The sequence below is a fragment of the Zootermopsis nevadensis genome, unplaced genomic scaffold, assembly GCF_977971745.1.
Source record: "Zootermopsis nevadensis isolate Lab colony 2312 unplaced genomic scaffold, Znev_1.0 Znev_ptg000018l, whole genome shotgun sequence".
In the NCBI taxonomy this organism is placed as follows: Eukaryota; Metazoa; Arthropoda; class Insecta; order Blattodea; family Termopsidae; genus Zootermopsis; species Zootermopsis nevadensis.
Genome location: NW_028259150.1, coordinates 70,197 through 93,259, shown reverse-complemented (window position 1 = coordinate 93,259; position 23,063 = coordinate 70,197). Strand labels below are relative to the sequence as shown.

Here is a 23,063-nt window from a genome sequence, read left to right as displayed (position 1 = left end):
CATTCAAGTAAGTAAGACATTAGGAACTGTGTGTAAAGCGTTACAATACCGATGCTTTCTCTCTAATTTTAAATTCGTAAATATCAACTTCTGATAAATTCTTATCTAATTCTTCCTTGACATGGATTGAGTGCTGTATAACCTGTTCTGAATTCAGAATATTAAAATTGATCCTTCAGCCGAATTCTTGGTCTTCCTATGTCCTTTATTACTATTGGTTTATCGTATGTAAGTATCTTCTGTTTTCTCCCACCCTCTCAACATGCTGTACCGAATTTAAAAAAATAATTGTGTATGTAATTTACAGGATTTTTTGGTATTCAATAGGTTTCTTATTTCTCTTATAAATAGTTTAGAACAGGTGGAACAAACGATCAAGAACTCACAAAAAATACACGAACAAAATCAGTCAAACGTCACTCGGGTTAAGACATGGTACATAAGAACCACTGTAGTTTAATTATCTCGAAAATCGTAAAGTTTTGTCATTATCAACATAAAATGTTCCAGTTTTCTCTAAAGCGTTTGTTCGAAACTTTCTTTCGGTTAAGCGTTTAGCTAATTATGACAAAAATGCGCGCAAGAAACAAAGGTTGGTCTTCATGTAAAGCGCTGGTTACTGTTTTCCGAACCAAACTTAGAATTTGTGGCAAATGTTAGTAAAATAACATGTCGAATTTAAGGAAAATCTGTCTAGAGTTGTTATAGACAGACGAACAGGTACATGGCAACTAACTCAAATTACAAAGGAAATAAATATCACAAAGAGAATGGAGATATTTAAAATAATTACAAATTGCATTAGTTATTTGCAAGACATAGCCAAATTAACTGAACGAGTAAAAAGAATTGGAAATGAAAATACCAAAAAAAGTATACACTACAGCCTACAATCAACAGATGCGTTTGGCACAAATTATTTGTAAAAATAAAATAACGTAATATGAGAAGAAGAAGTAATATTATGTAATTCAGAAAATGTATCATCTTAAAAGCAGATAGAGATAGGGGCAAAATATAATAAAAAAATTACCATCGAAGCATTAAAAACATTTGGGGTAAGTATGACCCTTTTATAGCAGTACAGTACTCATAACATTTATTTTTCAATTCCGTTTAGACAGTAACCGTGGTGGTGAAATGATTTGAAATTTAACAGCCTTTCTTTAAGTAGGGTTTGAGGTTTTTACGACGGTGGGTTTAAAGACCATCAGGGCGATGACTACTGATGAAGGAGGCAGCAAGTACCTCTGAAACGTTAGTAAACTTCTGTCAGACTGCACGGCGCTACACAGAAAATAACCATCTTATTCTTTCATGTAGTTTGTATAAATTAGCCTGTAACTGCTTGTGGTAACTCAGATAACTTTTAAACTTCAGTCCGCTTTTCAGTTGACGTGAAAATGTGATTTGTTATTGAATTTTCATTAGTAGTTTGTAGGAAGGAATCAGTGGCTATTGTAAAAAAAACACAACACTTGTTTAAGTATATATTCTTAATAGTTGTTTAAAATGGTAGTTAAAACTGACCGACATAAACGAAAAGTGAAATGGCTCGACATATTTTCGTGAATTCTTCCAGTATCAAATTCAGCTAAAATCAGTTTATCTGTTCTTGAGTTTTCTCATGCGTAGATACGGACTGACGGACGGATGAGCGCTCCAAAGACAGAGCTCCTACAATTAATTTTACCTTTACGCCTTTACACTCGGAGAGAAAGAAAATGGCGAAAATCATCCACTGCAAATGAAAATCAAAGAGTTTTGATAATAATTTGATTAACAATCTATGAATTAAACAATTACGTGACTGCTAAATATTCCATCGACTTCCTGGTTCGACTAAAATCCTTTTATTTCAGTATATTTGGCCTAAAGATATTCATTTAAAAGAGTAGTACATTGAAATACTAATATTAACTTTAAAAAGAATTCCTTATAGTGATATAATACGTATCTGTATCCCAAAACATTTTTCCTGCGTTTTGTGAATTGCTGTCGCTAGGTTGCAGCTTGAATGGCTATAAAACAAAGTCACGAGTAAGATACACGATACCAGGGCTGTTGCGAAACGAAGGCAATTTCTGTAAATTTATTAAGCGTTAAATTGGAGTTCACTATCTGAATCCCACGACATTCAAGATAGATACTTTGCTGCCACTCAGCTTTATGAAACAGAAAGTACTTTGCACGTGGCCTTCAACAAAGATACCTGAAATGTGCAAAAATCTTTTATTACCTGCTTTGGGATATAAATTATAATAGACGCCATATGTTTATAATTGCATTGACCTACGGCACAAGGATGAAATGTGGGGACTAGGGGCAGGGCGTCCATATTAACAGTGATAAACACATTAATAAATAAAAACATGTGGTTCAGTTGTACTCCATACGTAGTAACCGAGCAGGAACATTCAGATAAAATGAATCGTTAGTTCTAGTCAGGCAAGTGCCAACCAGCTAGTTGAGGCTTGCGCTCACCGTCTGCGCAGTCGCAATCAGCTAGTTGAGGCTCGCCTGCTGCGCACTCGTGGTTAGAGTTGATACTGCATAATATTCCAAGCACTCACCGTTAGCCAGTCTCGAGATGTTAACGGTTGCTTGCGTGCTAGCGTTTGACATAGACAGATGAATCACTTTTATCCCGTTGCTGTCTCCATCATCAGAGTGATCGCCGTGATGAAGGAGGCATCAAGCAACTCTGAAACGTGGTAAACTTCTATCAGACTACAAGGCGCTACAACCCAGAAGTACTTGTACTTGCCGCCGTGAGAATCTAAAATCTTAGCACAATATCTAAAACATTTGAAACGAGTAAAAGATTGAGTACAGTCCAGGTAGGCGAACAGCGGAATGTAGATTTTGTTTGTTTATGAAAAGGGACCAAAGGCACTGTAGTCGTTACGTAAACTCTCATCCTTTTTATATTCTTGGTGGGGAACAATACTTACTTCGTGTCACTCCAAGACTATAAATAAAGCCCTCTTTCCCCACAACACTGCAGCACAGCCAGATACACAGGCGGAGATGGCTCGTTGATTAACGTAACTGTGCAGTAGCAACAGATGTCTTCAGTCGGTAGATTAATGTGCTTTGTTGTTGTTCTTGTTGTTCAGAAAGCTAGAAAAATCTTCAGTCTTCATCATGAGACTCGAGTTGTTTATGTGTTTATAATTAATTTATTGTAGACGTAGATGAGAGTTTAACACTAAAATGAATCTTAAAGAAATAGGTTGTCGGGGATTATATTGCATTCATTTGGATAAGTATAGGAAACAGAGGTGGAACTTTGTAAATATGATAATAAAAATTCGGGTTCCAGTAAAATGGGTGAGTTTTTGGCTAGCTCAGCAACAATTAGTTTCTTCTCTAAAATTCACGTGTCTACTCTATAGGAATTTAAATTATGACCTCTCTCACTCTAAGGCTGAATAGAAAACTGAATGATGTAGAATAAGCTAGGTACAACTGAAGTCTAACAAAGTAGCTATTTTCGTTAATCAAATTAGAGGCACAGCTGTTATTTACGTGCTCATATAGACTGTACATACGAATACAAAGTTCATAATGGAACAATAAAGAACACTTCACGTGAAGGTTACAGAAATCGTTGTCGAGTTTTGAGAACACTAGCTTCGTATTCTTGAGGTACCAAATTCAAATCTAGGCCCGGAATCCGGCTTACCAGAAATATTTTTCGTGGCTTCATCAACTCCTCCAAGAAAATGCAGAAATAATGCCTCAAGTTAGGCCACGATCGCTTCCTTCTCCATCTCTCCCAAATTAATCATGTTAACTTTCAATGCTCTATAATCTGAACTACTAATAGCTTCGTCAAATAAACCATAAATATATGCCCACAAAGATCTAAATGTTATAAGTTTTTAAACAGTATTGATAAAAATTTTTATATGCTTGTCGAATACTTTTAGCATAACTGCTTACGTCATATAAAAAAAATTATTAGGGCAGAGAGGTGTAATTTCACTAAAATCTAATCGATAATATTACGTTATAAGTGACAAAGTCAAGTCTCTAATAAAAGTAATTTTATATTTGAAAAATCAGGAAAATGCAAAGTGTACTGTTGCCCAAATATATAAGGCAATAGCACACAGAAATGATATGACTATAACTACGTATTACAAAAATAAACAACATGGGACAGGTAATAATCTCTTTGAATTATTATAAATTGGCACAAGTAATTTCACATTAAATTTATTAATGCGTGAGAGTAAATGAAACGTATGTGACGGAAACAAAGAAAGAAGAAAACACTGACGCTTTATGCCTGCCTATTTTTTAATGGACAAAATATTCATCACAAAAGTTACACTTGACTTCATGCACAGAAATCTCACAAAATTTACAGCGACGGGAAAATGAGAAGCACTCTGCGTGCTATTGTCCCTCGTGACGCCACTAATTCATCCTCTCCATGTGTATATAAATAAAAGAGCTTAATGAACCATGGAGGAATTTTTAGTCCAAATAACACATTACAGCTACATCTCCCTAGGTTTTTTTTGGGCGGGGGAACTTAAACAGTTGTTGATTTACTGGAGACTTTTTTCATTTCAGGTCTTTCTATGATATAAACCAGTGGAACAAATACTTATTTATATTAATTATAATTAATACTAACTTTCGGAAGCGTCCGCTGCGATGTACAAATGTTTGCTATTTCTTGCGGTTTCAGAACTTACGTTCATACAATTTCCCTCTCCGTGTCACAATCCCTTTCACTCCTACAGACACAGAACATAGAATTTTTCGTCCAAGCACACACAACGGATACAATAAAGTTTCTACAGCGTGTTTTGCATAATCAAATTCATTTCTTCTGGGTAACCAAGGGAAAAAAATGTCCATATGAAAGAACATTAGACTTCGTAACTTACTTCGTCAGCTTTCCTCGAATTCGACAGTAAATGGATTGAGGGCAACGAAAATGCGAAGAAGAAAAGCAATGCGTAATTCAGCTGCAGAATCAGCATAAGATGGCGTGAGTGTGAGTGATTTGTTCACATGGAGTTTGTACCAATTCTGGGACTATATTTAGCTTGCCCTAGGAGACATCGCGTTAACGTTATCGATCGCATCTGATCTGCCTCTAGTTACACAGGGAAACACACACACTTACTGAAGCCGCTGTTTCAATCCATTGTCCCACCACTTGAAAAATAACTGAGGATAAAATCTCTGATACACGCAACATAATTTCTATTATTTACATTTGCACACAAAGAATAAATCTCTCAGTTTAAATTAAGCCTCAATAAAATTTAATTTAAGATTTCCGTCTTCTGGGTTGTTGCGCTGTGTAGTCTGGTCGATGTTAACCAACGTTTCAGAGGTCATACTGCCTCCGTCATCAGGGCGATTCTTAGTATGAAGATTTCTGTCTTCTGGGTTGTTGCGCTGTGTAGTCTGATCGATGTTAACCAACGTTTCAGAGGTCATACTGCCTCCGTCATCAGGGCGATTCTTAGTATGAAGATTTCTGTCTTCTGGGTTGTTGCGCTGTGTAGTCTGGTCGATGTTAACCAACGTTTCAGAGGTCATACTGCCTCCGTCATCAGGGCGATGAGTATGAAGATTTCTGTCTTCTGGGTTGTTGCGCTGTGTAGTCTGGTCGATGTTAACCAACGTTTCAGAGGTCATACTGCCTCCGTCATCAGGGCGATGATGACGGAGGCAGTATGACCTCTGAAACGTTGGTTAATATCGACCAGACTACACAGCGCAACAACCCAGAAGACGGAAATCTTCATACTCACCGCTGTGAGAACCTCAAGTCTTACAAATTTAATTTAGTTCACTAAAATTATTCATGGTAACTAACCGACGACTGACACAGCAGGCTCAAGCGTGGTAAACTCTCCCTTGAAGAGCTGAAAGATATTCAGCTGGTTATGAATTTTCGTCTTAAAGAACCGAAAATTTCGCGACATAATTACACCGTCAGGCCATATCTCGAGCCAGTCCAACCAATATAACATTTTCGTAAACCAATTGTTCGAAATCCATTATATTAGCCTTCCACTTACGTCGAGGTCTCTGAGATTTCATACGAAATATTTTTGTAGGCATACATTTGTCCTTCCCGTCGGTCTCATAATTGCAGGTTATAAGGTCACCAAGTGCCTTAAAAATGCATTATCTCGCTGTGCTTTATGCACTGATCCCTAATTAATCATTAAAACTACGAACTAAGCCCAAAGCAAAACATTCGTTGTACCTGCTGACAGCGAGGGTCAAAGCCCCATGTATCTGTTGAGTACATCCATGAACCAAGGTCGTGCTTGAGAAACTAATAATAGCTCAGGCGGTGAAGAAATTACCCGTTTTTATAGCACCTGAATGTTCGTTATCATGTTACCATTAAACCGCCATCTTACACAATATGAATCCAGTCCACACCATTGCACCCTATTTCTTTAAATGCGTTCTACGAGGTGCTACCCAAAAGTTGGGGAATTTGAATTCCACGCGCGAACCGGTTGTGGAATGGCCTGCCGCCGCTAGATAGGGCGAGCAGTACCCTTTGTGAATTAATGTGCCAACAGCCATGAAGGCGAGAGGCAGCGTTCTTGAATCTCGTGCGTTAAATGGCAGATTTAAAGGAGCAAAGAAACTGCATCAAATTTTGCTTTAAGCTTAAAAAACTACTGCAGAAACCCACCGCATGCTCGTGGAAGCATTTGGTGATAATGCTATGAGTCAAAGTAAAACTTTTTGTGGTACAAAAGCTTTAAGGATGGACGAAACGTCTGTCGACGACGATGAGCGTTCAGGACGACCATCGACAAGCACAACACCGAAAAACATCGCGAAAGTGCAGATCGTAGACGAACAATCCATGATGTTTTGTGAAGTTTTGAAGCGGCTACGGGAGAGCGTCCAGAAAACTGGGAGAACAACAGCTGGGGGTCTCCACCACGACAACGCGCCCGCCCACACATCGCTCGTTGTTCGGCAGTTTTTGGATTCCAAAAACACGACAGTGATTCCCCACCCACCCTATTCGCCTGACCCGGCCCTCTGCGACTTTTTCCTGCCCCCCAAAATGAAATTTCGATTGAAAGGCCGTCGTTTTGACACAATTGCGGAGATCCAGGCAGAATCGCAGGAGGTGCTTAAAACACTCACACTTGAAGACTTCCAGGGATGCAGGGAATGATGGAAAAAGTCTGGGATCGCTGTATCCATGCCCAAGGGAGACGGCGGAAACTAGGAGTTATGATAAGCAATTTTTTTATGGGCAATTCTCTGAACTTTTGGGTAGCACCTCTCTTCTGGTCTTACAATTAACATCCTCTGCGAATATATCATGCCTCCCACAATTAGTTGCCCCGTCCACCTCACTTTCTTTGTTTTAAATGTCTGATGCAAAATATGTATTGATTATAAAACTCACTATTGAGTAATTTTACACATTCTAGTGCAAGATAACATTATTTGAGTGTTGTGCGTGAGTAAACTTCAGGGTCGCATAAAACAACCATCTTTTACACTTATCTGTTATATTAACAGACGCATTTTGGCCTCACGCAAATATTCTGTGTTCATGTCAGTTCAAAATATCGAACTACTGTCTTGTATCGCTGCAACATTAAGTTAAAACTGCCTTGTAAAACATCGTTTCATAAAACTATTAATATAAAAAATCCTATAAATTAAAATACACTAAAACTACTGTACACTTCTTTGCGTATGCTACACCATAATACGTTCTTTCTATGACCTTGTATTTTTATCTATGGATTTCACTTTCATTATTATTACCGATATGTATCGTTCTGTTGGTTTACTCTGCGTGTGCGTTGACTGTCACTGCACTGTGTCGTGTACTGCTGTTAATCGCGTTTCGTGCTGTAGTGTCGGGTCTGCTTACTGTATTGTGGATCGTCATTTTCACCAAGCTGGCAAGACGTAAGGAACAAGTTCAAATAAACAGTGTAAAATGTCTTTAGTTTATAAGACATTGTGTATATCCATAAAGTACGAAGAGTCTGAAGGTTATACTTAGAAACCTTTGACATTTAAATTTGGTGCGTTTATACCCACGTATGTTAGAATAGTGAACAGCTAGACTTTTATAAAAATTAATCTATGTGATTAACATTCAATGCGGGTTATTGCTTCTGAGATTCAAATAAGTCACAAGATTTATACTTTCAATTGAATTCCTCCAAATTAGCCTCTGTTTATACTGTAATTTTATTATCTGCGTCACAGACAGAGATGAGTATATTTCAGGCTTATTTTGCTTTCGATTCACGACATTTCTTTTGCACAGTTAAAGGTTAAAGAAACAGCACACCTAAGCACATTTCTAATCTTAGCTGCAATTCACTCTAATTAGCCGGGTTATAGAAACAGTAATGAAATTAAATTTCTATACATTCAGTCTCAGCACACAGTCTACAAGTTTTCTTTAATTCTGTTCTGAAACAAAACAGCATCGTAATAACTGTGGAAGTAGAAGGGAAATTAAAAAATACGTAAGCCTAGCGTGAACAGTGTGTGTTGTTATGGTTTATCTATTCTGCTACACAGAACAAAAAAACCTTCAACATTAACCACCTGTCACGACCTCTTTATCAGCAATTATACACAAATCCAGCCCAACTTCTAATACAGGGTATACACAAAAGAATGGTGCGGTTTCAAAAGTTAATAAAAAAATTATTTCTCACCTGACGGTGTATGTTGTGCCCGTGTAAGGTGAGAAATAATTCTTTATTAACTTTTAAAACCGCACCATTCTTTTGTGTATACCCTGTATAATAACGGTGTACATACGATCAAATTTTATTTAAAATTCCACTGAAATGACGTCTTTAAATTTAATCCATTATGTCGTTGTGGCCTGAGATGATCAGTTTATCTCTGTACCAGTAATTGTAATTATTCTAGTTGTGGCAACATACTATCTACAAACTGCAAGAAATTTTAAGGACAATTTAATTTCAAATATTGTTTATTTTGTTTTTAATGGGAAAAATTCTTTCCACATACAATCCCCATTAAATAGCCAGTATATAATAACCCGCATATTACTAACGTTTACTTTGTTTATCTGTGATGTAGCCTACTTAACGACGATGTCACGAAGTCAGACATTTAACTTTAAAATAAAATAATAAATAAATAACGATCTGAGATGTGTCGCCACATTATGCTTAACATAGTTGGGTCACGAAAGAATTAAAGCACAGTAAGTGATAAATGCACTTACTTAAGTACATGAATGAACTGTTTAATTATGTGTAATGTGCTAAGGTCTGAAAATATTTCTCATTCTCCTCAAAAGTGACGTTTAGTGACTTAACGCTTTTCTGAGACACCACAGACGCATTTGCCAAGGCTCTAACTGTACCTGTGAAGTTGGCTTTGCTTCTGGTGCGAAGGCAGAATTAATTATTTTAAGTTCCTTATCGGGAAGGCTGCTGACAAACCGGTATGGTCATGTGATGTGAAGAAAACAGGGCTCTCACCTTATCACAACGACGGTCACGCAAGACTTGCTTGACTGTGGCAGGTGCAGTAGCAGCCATGTGGGTGTGACTTTCATCCCATCATGACCTTGCACTAGGGCAAAGCCCTCCTAACAAAATGATAATACCAAGTACCACCTGTTTCCTAAGATCGATAAATGGTATTCATTATGATATTAACTAGTTGTGGAAGGAGTTAACTGCGGGTCGTTCTGTAGTAAAGTATCTATAAACATTTACGCTGCCTTGGTTCTTGTCACAAAGTTCCATTTTGGACAATTTATGGAGCATTAAGCATCTGGTACTACAAGAATCTTTAACAAGATGTTCTTCATATTTTAGTTGGCAAAGAACAATAATAAACTCCAGTACACTTTAGTTATGGTCGACAATGCCCATTATCTGTGTTCCAGGTCTACAATAATGGATGTGTAATTTGTCGCATTTTAGTCTTCAGGCGATTGGTTGTCATTATACTAAATTTGATCTGTTTGTAGCAACCGCGTGTGTGATCACCATGTCCCCGCTTTAAAGTTTAAACGAATAAGTCGATGTTCATTAAATTTTGTGAGAACGTTATACACTGGAAACCACCACAAAACGTTTACTTTTTAATTTCCTACGGGTATAAACAACATGGCGGGCGTACGAGCTTGTGAAATAGCAGAAACACCAGAGCAACTTGAAGGGTGTTGAAATTTTATGTAGTAATACCGTCTAGTTATAGAGTGAGCCTTTTCCACGAAACGATCGAACCCAGTGCTCACGCAAGAGAGGCACCAAAGTAGGGAATATAATAAAAAATTAGAACCGTGGTCTATGAAAATGAGAAAGGAGATGACCTATAAATCACAATAATCCGTATAAAGTTTATAGTGATTTAATATTATACGTAGCGCAGTGTACACATTGGAATGTGTTATAAAAGTATTTTTAAACATTTATCACCAAGGACAGTCAAACAGACACTACACAAGATACCACAGAGACAGGTAACGGTTTAGTGGGTTATAGTAGTTCTCAGTACCTGTGTTTCATGAATGTAAGAACATCCGAAGGAATAAGAAGGAGAACATCCTCACATTTACTGTAAATCTGGTTTCTTCCTGTTTAAAATTACTGTCAAGCTTTGTAAATGCAATTTCAGTGCAGCGTTCCTACTGTATTTATTTTATTTAGTGTTCTGTCTGACGACAGGTCCATATGAACAGGATCCTTCCATCCTTTTTTCGGACTGGGACCTGTTCATATACGTTCTTGGCAGATGATCCAGAAGTGGTTTGCCATTGCCTTCTTCTGTGTGTGAATGGAGTAATTGTTGGGATGCCACGGGGAAACCGGGGAAGCCCCCGGAGGAAAACTCCGTGTTGCCTAGACCACGGCCTTGCCCAACACAAGTTATAAATTCGGGCACCGCCGGGAATCGAACCCAGGATTACAAGGCCAGCGTTCTAACCGCTAGACCACCGTGTAATTCCTACTGTATACGCCATGCTAATTGTAGACTAAATTCACTGTCATGATTTAAACTCTATTGCTTTATTAAATAACACTATCTTGAACGAGCTAGTTCCATTCACACACCCCCCCCCCCTCCCTCCAACATGAAACTCTTAATACAGGCAACTCTCGGTTTTCGAACATTCGCTACAACGAACGTCACAATTCATTCGAAATTTCTTAAGTCGCCAATAGACAGAGTTCCTTATAAAACGAAATGCCAAACGTATAATGAACATAATTGTAAGATTTAAATTAATAAACTTTTACAAAATGTATTTATTACAATAATTATCAGAAAATTATTATATGATAATTATACTGAACTGTTCTTGGTTAATAAAACTAATCTAGCCAGTACAAAAACGCTGGTTTACATGCCACGCCGCGTAGAATGTTTTCTCGTGGGAAAGAAATCGGTGATTCCCCTTATTATAATATAATAAGATCAGCACTTGCTTTGCCTACGTTATCTTAGACGGTCAAGTGTAGTTCTGCATTTGGTGACTTAAGAATATATTTTAAAAATTTAAGCGATCATGGGTCCAAAGCGAAATAGTAGTGCTGGTGCTGATGGTGGTAGTAATAAAAGACGCAGTATTAGTTTAGAAACTACGCTAGACATCATAAAAAGGACAGAAAGAGGTCAGAAGCAGGTGGACATAGCTTTAGTGCTTTAAAATGGCTGCTAACGCATACGATACGTATCGTAAAAGCTCAAGAATGCAAGATAAACATAACGAACAACGTCTTCGAACGGAACTCGTTCGTAAACCGATAGTTGCCTGTGCTTTGGGCGTCGCTTGGGAATATGTCGAATTCTGAGATCTTTGTAAAGGTTTTGTAACAGACCATGAATGACTGGAACTATGCTGAACACCCGAGCTGTAGGACCTCCTTTTATCGGATGACCACTATTGACCATCCAGTAGCAATTACGTTTTTCTAAATATATCCAAAGTGATTAATTCGGAAATGAGATTTTTAACAGTAAATCTCATGAATACATAGGCCATGTTACCAAGTACCATCAATGGAATTGCACTAACCCGACTGCTATGTCCTTGCTATGCAAGGCGCACTACATTTCGAACCTCTCTAAGGGTAATGATACATATTCTGTGTGATAGTAGGGACCTCCAATTGGTCTCACACAGCCATACACTGTTGTGTGTCTTAATACGAATTTTAAACACTTCTACATAAAAGAAGTCCAAAACCTACATCGGGCTTTCCTGCCAAGTATTCGAAGAAGCAGAAGAAGAAGACCGACAAATACGTAATTAAAGACTCCTTCTTATAAACCGGAAGACATCAGAAACTGTTTCAGGCTTCAATCAACAAATAACGTTCTAAGTTCTGACTACACCAGAACAAAAGTTCTCGTTCTACTTTCTGTGTACGTTTGTATGGTCATTTATTGGTCACGGCCTATTGTAGGAAACCAAGAATTATTCAAATAGACTTTACTGTATACGGATTAAAGAACACAAAGAGTCAAGTGGTTCAGAGGATTGCAGTAACCGTAAAATTGGCAGCCAAAAATTAAAATTTTAATATTGCTCAGTTAAATTTTACATTCACGTTTCTCCGAAATGTTAGTTACTCATATGTAGATCAATGATGACAAAAGTGTTGAAAGCCAATAACCGGCATATCAGTATATAAGAGTTCTTTTGACAACGGATATTTCATAGAACACTAATGATTTCTACGGATCCCATAACTGCTCGTATGTGATATTCATGTATAGGCTGTAATTTAATCCATCTGCATATGATGAATTGTTTTATGCAGAAGTTTCTTTCTAAAATACAACCCTAACTACTACAAAACGAAGAAACCAATGGCAATATTGGATTGAAGCTGATATATTTCTTGAAATCGGTTGTTTCATCGCTCGATGAGCACTTGTCACACACAAACACTACCTGGGTTACAAAGTGTTATTACCAGTTGGTGCGCATTGCTTCATGCTTCAAGAACAGCAGCAGACGATTTCGACGCGAAGTAATTTTCGAGAACGAACATGCATTTTGCTTGCAAAAACATTATTGACGCACCTCAACATCTCTTGCGCGGCCTAGCAACAATAGTCATTTGGGCAACGTACTAGTATAACTCAAAGCTTCATCACCTTAGTGACAAAATCCGCAATTGAATTGTTTTATGTGAATCCGATACTTTGTCAAAATAAGATAAAATGCATTTACATGTTCTAATTCTAATAGATAGACTACTAGAAGATGGGAAATGAATTAGAATTTAGTGATTTTGCTCCCAGTTTCATACATATAAATACTGTGAATTCTGGTTAATTGGGACACATCGGGGCCAGAACACTTTGGCCCAATTAAGCGGCTGCCCCAATTGACCAATGACCTAATTAACCGGAATTATTGTACTTTTATGAGCTGCAATATCTATTTGAATTATCATGCATAATAAGAAAAACAATAATTTGTTATTACTGCGTCAAATTACTGTTCTTAACGGACTGCAAAAGTACTGAGACAATTATACGCTGCCATACTGAGATACTGGGAACGACCCGTTCTTCAAGTTCCTGAGCACTGCGGGTACCTAATTTTCGTTGGCTTGATCTATAGACATTCGGTAGGACTCCTTGGACGAGGGATCGGCCCGTCGTAAAGCCTGTACCTGTACACAGGACAGCACAACACAGAAAAACGCGGACAATCATCCACGGCTTGAGTGGGATTCGAACCCATGGTCCCAGCGACCAAGCGGCACAAGACCCACGCCTCAGACCGAGCGGCACTGCGGACCCCTATACGTTGTCATACAAACAAAAATATAATTTTACTTCTTGTTTTAAAAGGGTATAATAATGGCCTCATAATTTCCATGAAACACAGCATAATAATTAGACGGACTACCTTAAATAAATGGATTGATTCATGCATGGATTCAATGCGTACAAGAAGCCATGTACATAGTCGTGATGTTTTGATATGTTTTCAGAATTCCGGTTGAAAACTCCCGTTTATTTGCCGTTATCTCATTATATTAATTTTATACATCGATCGTTCGGTTATCCAAAAAGGCTGCGTAGAGATTGCTTGCTACTAAGCCAGGGTGAAATCTACTTTGTACAGCCCTTGCGTACACTGAGATGTGTTTTATTTACATCTGACGATACAATGGGATTGTAGGATAAGTTACTTCATACATCAGGACATAACGTGATGAATAAAAGTAACATTCCCGCCACAAGCCATACAAAACGAAATCGGGTCTGGAAATCGACACAAGAACAAGAAAACACAACTGAAATTACATTTCTCCTCCCACTCCATCTGAAGTTTATTTTTCTTTCGTTCTTGAGAAGTGCTCTTACGTGAGAAGAAATACACGAAAACAAGTTTGGAAGCTTCCAGCTACTTTATTTCATTTTACACAATGTTCCCAGTTACACATGGCCACGATCCAGTTCAGACAATGAACAGTATTTCGGTATGAATACTTCATCAGTCGTTTGCAGTGGGATAGAAGAAATTTTCCCTCTACATGCCATCCAGTACCTGTTCTGTACAGACACCATATAAGGTCAGCGTCTCCGTATAAATATCGTACGAAGAATTTAAATCCCTGAATCCTATTGATGTAGATATGTATTTATTAATTCTGAGTTTATTTAATAACAGGTTTAAGTGCTCAGAATATATAGCATCGGAAGATTAGTGGAAACCTAACTGGGAAGGATAAGGAAGAAAGCGACCATGACCTAAATCAAGGTACTATCCTGTCGTTTGTCTGGAGGGATTCAGGAATTCAAAAAGACCTTCAGTCGGAAAAGCCGGTCTCCCGGTCAAAATTTAATCCCAAGATCTGTTGTAAAATTTGATGTTTTCACAGCGATAAGCACGAAGATGTCTGTCTTGTGGATTGTAGCACCGTGTAGTCTGGTAGAAGTTCACTAAATTTAAGAGGTCTTACTGCCCCCATTATCATTCTGATGTTGAAGGCAGCATGGACCTCTGAAACGTTGGTTAACTTCTGCGAGACTACACTACGCTAATGCGCTACAACCCACAAGGGAGCCATTTCCGAGGTCTCTTGGTAGGAAGCAAAAGGAGAAGACGATCAATTGGGTCGTTCGTCATAATAATTGTAGACATTTCTGTGTGCTGCACAGTTTCAAAGGAACTGGCGGCCTCGTTAAGGAGAGACCCTGAATTGGTAAAAGTTACCATGTTTCGCCTGCTTCCTTTTATATATATATATATATATATATATATATATATATATATATATATATATATATCAATTCATTGCTTAAAAATCGTCGTGCCATCCGACGTATGTTGGAGGTACTGGTCAGCAACGTTAAATAAACCATTAATAAGTAACTAAAAAGTTATCGTCAATGCATTACGTTATGTTGCAAGCAGTGAAAAAAAAACTAAAGCTTTCCATACTTCTATTCATTCTGTGTAACTTCGTGTTTTCGGGGGTGATTCCAAACGACACCAGAAAACCTACCTTCTACGACCTTCTCCAAAATCAACAAAATCCCATGTTCCCTTGCAGCCCACAGTCTGTGCTACAAGGTTGCTGATCCTCCAGCTCGCCAGAACTGACGACACTTCGTTTACAGTCATAGTCAACTCTCAGTCACAGAGGACGATATCCTCATCAGCTTTGACGCCGATACTTATGACAAGGCTCACCCCCGAATACTAAACATATTTCTTCCATACTCTTTCCAGGTAAAAACAGAACAGACAATTTTCTCATAGTAAATGCACATTTTCATTATTAGGCAAGTGCCCAGTACAACATAACCATTATTAAAAGAATTAAATATCACCAATTTTGATTCTCCTTGTACAATTAACAGCTGTGTTACATTTGAAGAAATTTATGGGCATTTCTTGTTAGTACCATACTATAAAATCTTAATTAAATAAATTAATCGATATATCTATATGCCACAACGACCAATTCCAGATACCATTACACTTGATCAAAAATATTAAATATTTTTGAATAATATAATCTTAAATATTATGAAGTATTTGTAATGCATGAAGGAAACCATGATATACAATTTGAAATAGGTTTTACCAAACAGATATCCAAACCTTGTTGGCATTTAAATTTCACAATTTATAGATTGATTTCAAGTTCTGCGGAACGGTTACAGAAGCCTTAAAAACATTAATTAAACCTCTGATAGTGGAATCATCAGTAAAGAAAGATATTACGATAATAAAAACAACATTTTCTAAAATACTGATTGTAATACTATCTCTTACTTTGTGTGTGTGTGTAAATGTGTGTAATGTGTATATATCTCAATCCGAAGTAACACGAATAATGTAAGAACTGAAAAGTGCTTATGAATATATTTAGTAAGTTACTAACAGAGTTGAATAGTGCAATATGGGAAGCTTCACACCGAGAAACTCCATACTTCAAATCCTCATTTAGTATTCCAGGAGCGAACACCCCTTCAAAGCCCAGTGGAAACCAACTCTGCATTTTACCCACAAAGTTTATTATCTGTTTCGCTTAATTCTGAGAGTAAACAACTATCATTTCCTTAACAGCATTAATCAATTGGTTTGTGTAATCTTATGTGTGGATACTCTTCTATCCTGAGGATGATGATGTTACGTTTCACCAAAACGTCGGTAAGCAACTGCTCCAAATTTCATAGCGCTGTAATCGACGTACAATGGTATTACTTCAAAAAATGTGGTTTCTCTGACACTTACAGTTTAAGTTCGGCAATCCACCACCGGTTGAAGTAGACCTGAAACTTGTTTGACAATGAAGTCACTTTCTACCACATCCCTACGGATTAAGCAATGGCCTATTATTTTTATTGAAAATTCACGTCATCGGTACTTGATAGAGCTTAAGTTAACAAAAAATATTAAATGTTTCTGAGCGAATTGTCATGTTGAAATCACGGAAAAAGGATAAAAAGTAATTTTACATTGAGAGTTTATAGTATCATCTACGTTTGTCAATGACATATCAGCTAAGACGCGCATAAGTTTTGCTTTAAATTTATCTCTACGTTCATTGAGCACATTGGAGTCAAAGTTCAAACCACACCATATAGCTCCCCACTTTTATTTCATATAATTATAAACATATGTTTCCGGGCTATTAATTACATCCGTAGTTTAGAGTCCTCAGGAAGACCTACGCTCAGCTAGTCAATAATTCCACCTTTTATGGAATTCGCAGTTTAATTGACAAGTTCATAACCAGTCTCTATTCTGAGGCAGACATCAAATCCACACCTTCCAATCCTATCTACGTGAGATCTATTTTAATATTATTTTCCCGCCTACGTTTAGGTTTTCCGAGCAGTTTATTTCATTCAGGCTTTCCAAATAAAACTGTGTACACATTCCTCAGCTATTCGTTGCATGCTACATGCCCCACCAATTTCACCCTCCTTCATTTGATGACCCTAACAGTATTTGGTAAAGAGAACAAATAATAAAACTTTTCCTGCGCACTGCCTCCCGCCACTTCTTTCCTCCTAGTTTCAAACATTCTCTCCTAAGCACACTGATTTAAAGCATCTCTCAATGTCAGTGTTCTTACCGGAAAGCGAGTGACCAGGGTTCACACCTACACAAAACAAGAGTAAAATATATATTTTAGATAACACAAGGAAAAACAAAGGTTTTTTAAACAAACAATTATTTTCTGTGAGAGAATTCACCTGTATATAGTTGCAGGAGACTTCTCTTATAACGTATTTCGTACAGTACAGCGACCACTCAGTCCGATGAGAACATCGTATCTCAGTACCCCCTTTCAAACGCTGCTGAAGTGCTTTAAGTTTTATATCCATTCTAATATTCAGCTTTCCATCATTTATGCAGATCGCTGTTTGGACTGTCACCTTGAAGACAGACGTCTGAATGTCTGAACACGAGACCCAGTACGGTCGCCACGTCCTGAGAAGTGGCTTTACCACATTCTGCATCATAACCGTCATAAGACACCATCAGTAAACGAGTACAACTACAGGATCGTGCGAATTAACATCTCGAGTGACATCGCAATATGAAGGGCCGTCACCAGTTCCGACGGAGATTCAGTCTTCAGCCGTCATTTCTGAAGGAGGAACCTGAGGATGATCGACGTCATCCTCACAACAGGTAACGTGTCACACTGCACTCCGTCCACCTCTACCTGTAGATTCTTAGGCGTTTAAGGATGTTGTTTCAACTGAATGACTGTACGGAACAGAGTCCTTCTTGAGAGTCGCTCACATGGTAAAGAAATCCCCGCCTATCACAGAATCTAAAACATTATTGCCGTTTTAAATTACTTCCGTCTGCCCATATCAACTAGGTAAGTGTAATCTATATCTTCACATCAAATACCCATTTTATATAATTCACCCATATAAGCCAAGGATTTCCAAATGATGTCTTCCTTATAACGTCGATTGAGGTGAGAATGGTAGGTAGATAAGGATTTGAGAGCAGACGATAGTGTCCTGCTTCAAGACACTAGTCTCGAAACACTGAAATAAATCACAAAATCTTGTGATTTCTTCTGAGTACTGAAGTTGTTGGAGACACCGGGCTGCACGTTAGCCAATAGGGACTGGTGTGCGGAGTGGCGTGTTCGCTGTTTTCAGCCCAGCTTTCCTTTTGGATTACATGTTCTCGAAACGTTGGTGTTTTCTGCATACAACCATCTGACACGACTGGTAACTCGATAAGAATTCATTATTTCTCTCTATAGGTTACTTATGCGACTAAATAGCATAGCAGCGTTGATAATATATAATATAATATAATATATTTGGTTTAGACTATATACAGAGATCTGTGGCCGCCTAACACCAGGTTTTCACGGCCACAGTCCTTACATACGTAGCACTATTAGCACTACTGCTTACTACAACTATTCACTAATGCTACTCTACATGACTATTCCTTAATCCCTAATACTATTTACATAACTCTTTCTTATTGTTCTCGTGCCTTCTATCTCAGTGGCAGTTCTAAATTCCTAATTTTGACCTGTCTTTTACATCTTACTTTGTACAGAAATTTCCCTACATCCCTGACCTCCGTGTCATTCGTAGTGCTTAAAATTTTCTTGAAGGCCAACTCTTCGCCAACGGTGAACCACTTGTTCCTCAGGAGCTGTTCCCTCCACCTCCCGGTTTCCGTACACTTTAATAGTATGTGAATCTCGCTTTCTGTCGCCCCACATAAAGGGCATATTTTCCCATCCATGCCCCCCCTCATCCCTCTCAGCTTCCAAATACCCGCTCTGAACCATGCCCATCCCTCTCTCTCCACCCTCGTACAGCAACCAATGTAGCCCTGTCTACCCCACCCTGATTTCATCTCCCCGTACAACGCCAGAGATCTCTTTTCTCTAATTTTAGCAAAAACGTTCTGTCTTTCTATGGCGTTGCACCTTTCCTTTAAAATTTCCCACGTCCTGCCCACACTTCTTCCTTGCGGATCCTGCCAAATATACCCCAACCCTAATTTATCTAATTCCTCTTTTACCCCCTTAGCCCATCCCCCAATTTTCAAGTTCAGTACCTGCCAGTCGTAGCATCTCCTTACTAAATCATCCCTGTCCATTTGCAAAATCCTTAACCAAAATTTTGTGACCAACCCTAAAACCTTGCTCCTCCTGCTGTCTCTCCCCAGTTCCACTTCGGCTACCCCATTTGCTCCGACCCTTGGTATCCCTAGGACCTTCTTACAAAATCTCCCGTGGATTACATCAACTTCTTTCCATCCCTCCTCTAATCCCCATATTTCCGCCCCATACATCATTCTCGATTCACATACCATCTCGTATACATTTTCTAAAATATTTATCCTCATATGTGGCATTCTGGCTAAGCACTTATCTATCGCCACTAAGGCCTGCTTCCCTTTCGCCACTACTTTAGCCTTTTGTTTAGCCCACCCTCCTGTGCTTTCCAGGGTCACACCCAGGTAGCATATTTCCTTCACTGTTTCTATTATTTTGCCATTCATAAACCACCTCTCATCCTTTCTCAATTTCCCTCCCCTCTTGCATACCAACACTTTCGTCTTCTCCAAGTTGCATTTCAAGTTCCATTCCTTGCAGTACTTCGCCACTTGGTTGATTCCCTTCTGCAAGCCGTTCACCGTAAACGACCCAAATGCTAAATCATCCGCAAACAACAACCCCGGAATTGATTCATCCCCTATCACAGGCGCGTGTATGTTTCCTTCCTGGATATAGTCGATAACATCATCAATAAAAATGTTAAACAAATAGGGGCTCAGACTGCACTCTTGCCTAACACCTCTACTTTGTTCAACCAGGTCCGTCACTTCGTTTTCTCCACACTTCACACAAAATTTGGTTCCCTCATACATTCTCTTGATACATTCAACCATTCCTCCACTCACTCCCTTCCGTCTCATTTTAAACCATAAGGCCTTCCTATCAATCGCGTCAAAGGCTTTTTCCAGGTCCACCAAACACCAGTATATACGGCCTCTTTTAACGCTTAGATACCTGTCAATTGCGGTTTTGATAATAAAGATATTATCTGTGGTTCTTTTCCCTTTTACGAATCCCGCTTGGTACCTTGACAGGATCTTATTACCTACTAGCCAGTCTCTCAGCCTACCAGCCAAGGCGCTAGAAAATATCTTGCTTATCACCGTCAGAAGCGAAATGCCTCTGTAACTATTAGGCTCATTCTTCTTACCCTTCCCTTTGTAAATTGGACTGATAACTGCAACTCCCCACTCTGCTGGGAAATCTTTCCCCTACTTAATTTTATTAAACAAAGTTGTTAAAGTTTCAGTTCCTCCTTCCACGGTGCAAAACATTTTCCACATCTCGACTGGTATCCCATCGACGCCAGTGGCTTTCCCATTTTTCATTTTTGATATACTTTGCCTAATTTCTTCTGCCGTAAAGTCCCTATCCAGTTCCTCTATGTATTGGGAGCCCAGCAATTGCGTTGGGTAAACCAATCGCCCTTCAGCTGCCCTAGCGAACAGATCATGGAAGTGGTTCACCCACGCAGTTGGATTTACCTCATTCCTAAAAACTTTTTTCGCCACTATGTCCCTTATGGACTCCCATACTTTCTTTATCTCTTTATGCCTTACCAAATCGTTTATTCTTTCAGACTCCTTCTCTTGCCAAACCCGCTTCTTTTCCTTCATTATCTCCTCGTACATTTTTCTAGCTTCCCAATACCTTGCTCTACTCGCTTCGTCGTTTCTCGCCTTAAACTCTCTCAAGGCCCATCTGGCTAGTCGTTTGTTTTCCCTGCACTCCTCGTCGAACCAATGACTTCCCCCTCTATGCTTAACCCCTGTCCACCCCATTTTGATCCCCGCTCTCTTCACCATGGAGTACAACATATCTACCATCTTATTAACCTCCCCCTCCTGGGCCATGACCTGTATTTCATGCATGCATAAAACACTCCTATTATCCCTCAAAGCCTCCATGAAGTAATCTTTCCAGCTTTCCTTCCATTTGTATCTAACTATCTTTCGCTTCGGCCCTGCGACCTCTGTGTCCTTAACTACCTCTCCCTCTTCTTCGCGCCTAATTACTATGGTTAACGGCATATGACTACTAAGAATTTCCGTCCCTACTCTGAAATCCACCACTTCCCCCACCAACCCCTCCGACAACAGAGCATAGTCTATGACACTCTTCCCCAGCTGGCTGACATAAGTAAACTCCCCCTCCGTGTCCTCGCCGTATTTTCCATTCAGCATTTCTAGAAGGTTCCTTTCACAGAAATCGACGAGCTTCCTTCCTTCCTCATTACACATTCGGTCTTTACTCGATCTACCGCAAAACAGATCTTCATAGCCCTTGTCCACCTCATTAAAGCAGCCCCACGTGTGTGGCAGGTTTATCTGCTTTGTCCCCACCCGACTGTTCATGTCCCCCACTATTAAAAATTCCGTCTCCACGAACCGGTCCCTCAACATCTTCAAGTCCTCCTCCAACTCGGTTGTAAAATTGGGATTAAACCACCTTGAGCTTTGGGGCGCATTATACACAAAGCCCATACATATCTGGACCTGCACGCCATTGTGCCCTCTCACTCCTACCCATATTACCTCCTTCATGCCCGTCCTTATCTCAATCACCTTTCTGCTCATTCCCTCCCTTGTATAGATTACTAGTCCCCCCGGATTCCTACCGAATCTTGCGATTCTTCTTCTTTCTTTCCAAAAGCTGACAAACCCTTTAATTTCAAAAACCTCGCTTCCCGCCCAGCTCTCCGCAATCCCCACAATATCATGGCCACTCAGAAAATCTAAGAAATCCTTTGTGCCCATTTTACACTTAAGCCCCTCCACATTCCAGAATCCTACCCTTAACAAACCTGCCACACTAACGCGGGCCTATGTTGAGCCACTTCTAACCCTCGCTCCTCCACCTCCTCCTCCTCCCTCCCTGCCGGACACGTCACTCGGCTTCGTGAGCCAGCTCCTCAGGTTGTATTGCCTGCAGACCCTCTCACTCCGTGGTTCCGTTGTCAAGCCGTTGTCCTCCGCGCGGTCAGCTGGCCTCGCCCGCCTCGCAGAGGCTGCACCTCCCTGCGGCGTTAACTTTATAACTTGCGACGCGGTGTCCGTCCTCACCCTGCAGCCCAACCCAGCGTGCATAGTTTCGGTCGGTTTTTCCCGTGTAACGGTGCTCCTTTGCAGGGTATTGGCATCCGATCCACTGCTACCCGTTTTCCGAGGAGTCCTTCCCTCGGCGCTAGCCGACCTTCTGACCGCAGGGGTGTCCACCCCGCTGTCCCGCGTTTCCAATTGCATGTTCCTTGAAAGGTATTCCAGGGCGTAGGCCCGCCCGTCCACCACCAGTTTATCCTTCTTCAAAAAAAGCTCTGTGCCCTCTCCTCTTAGCATCTCGTAAATAGGGAATCAGCTCCCTCCTACACTTTCTTATTTCTGGAGCAAAATCCTCGTCTACACTTAATGTGGAGCCACTCAGGTGCTTAGTGTTCCGGAGTACCTCTAGCTTAGAAGCGAACGTGGTAAATTTCACCAATATCGG

At 39.5% G+C, this 23,063-nt stretch overlaps 1 protein-coding gene across 2 annotated transcripts in view; it reads left to right on the top strand.

Moving 5' to 3' along the window:
- LOC110827470 (ras-related protein Rap-2a) overlaps positions 1–23,063 on the top strand; it is a 153,887-nt gene that overhangs the window by 116,756 nt on the left and 14,068 nt on the right. The window contains exons 1-2 of one of the 2 annotated variants that reach the window (XM_022059185.2): positions 7,860–7,941; positions 17,885–18,163. In XM_022059185.2, the coding sequence (XP_021914877.1) occupies positions 18,069–18,163 (95 nt within the window). In that variant the 5' untranslated portion in view covers positions 7,860–7,941; positions 17,885–18,068. Of the gene's footprint in view, positions 1–7,859; positions 7,942–17,884; positions 18,164–23,063 lie in introns of those variants that run through there. The other variant, XM_022059184.2, reaches the window with a different exon arrangement.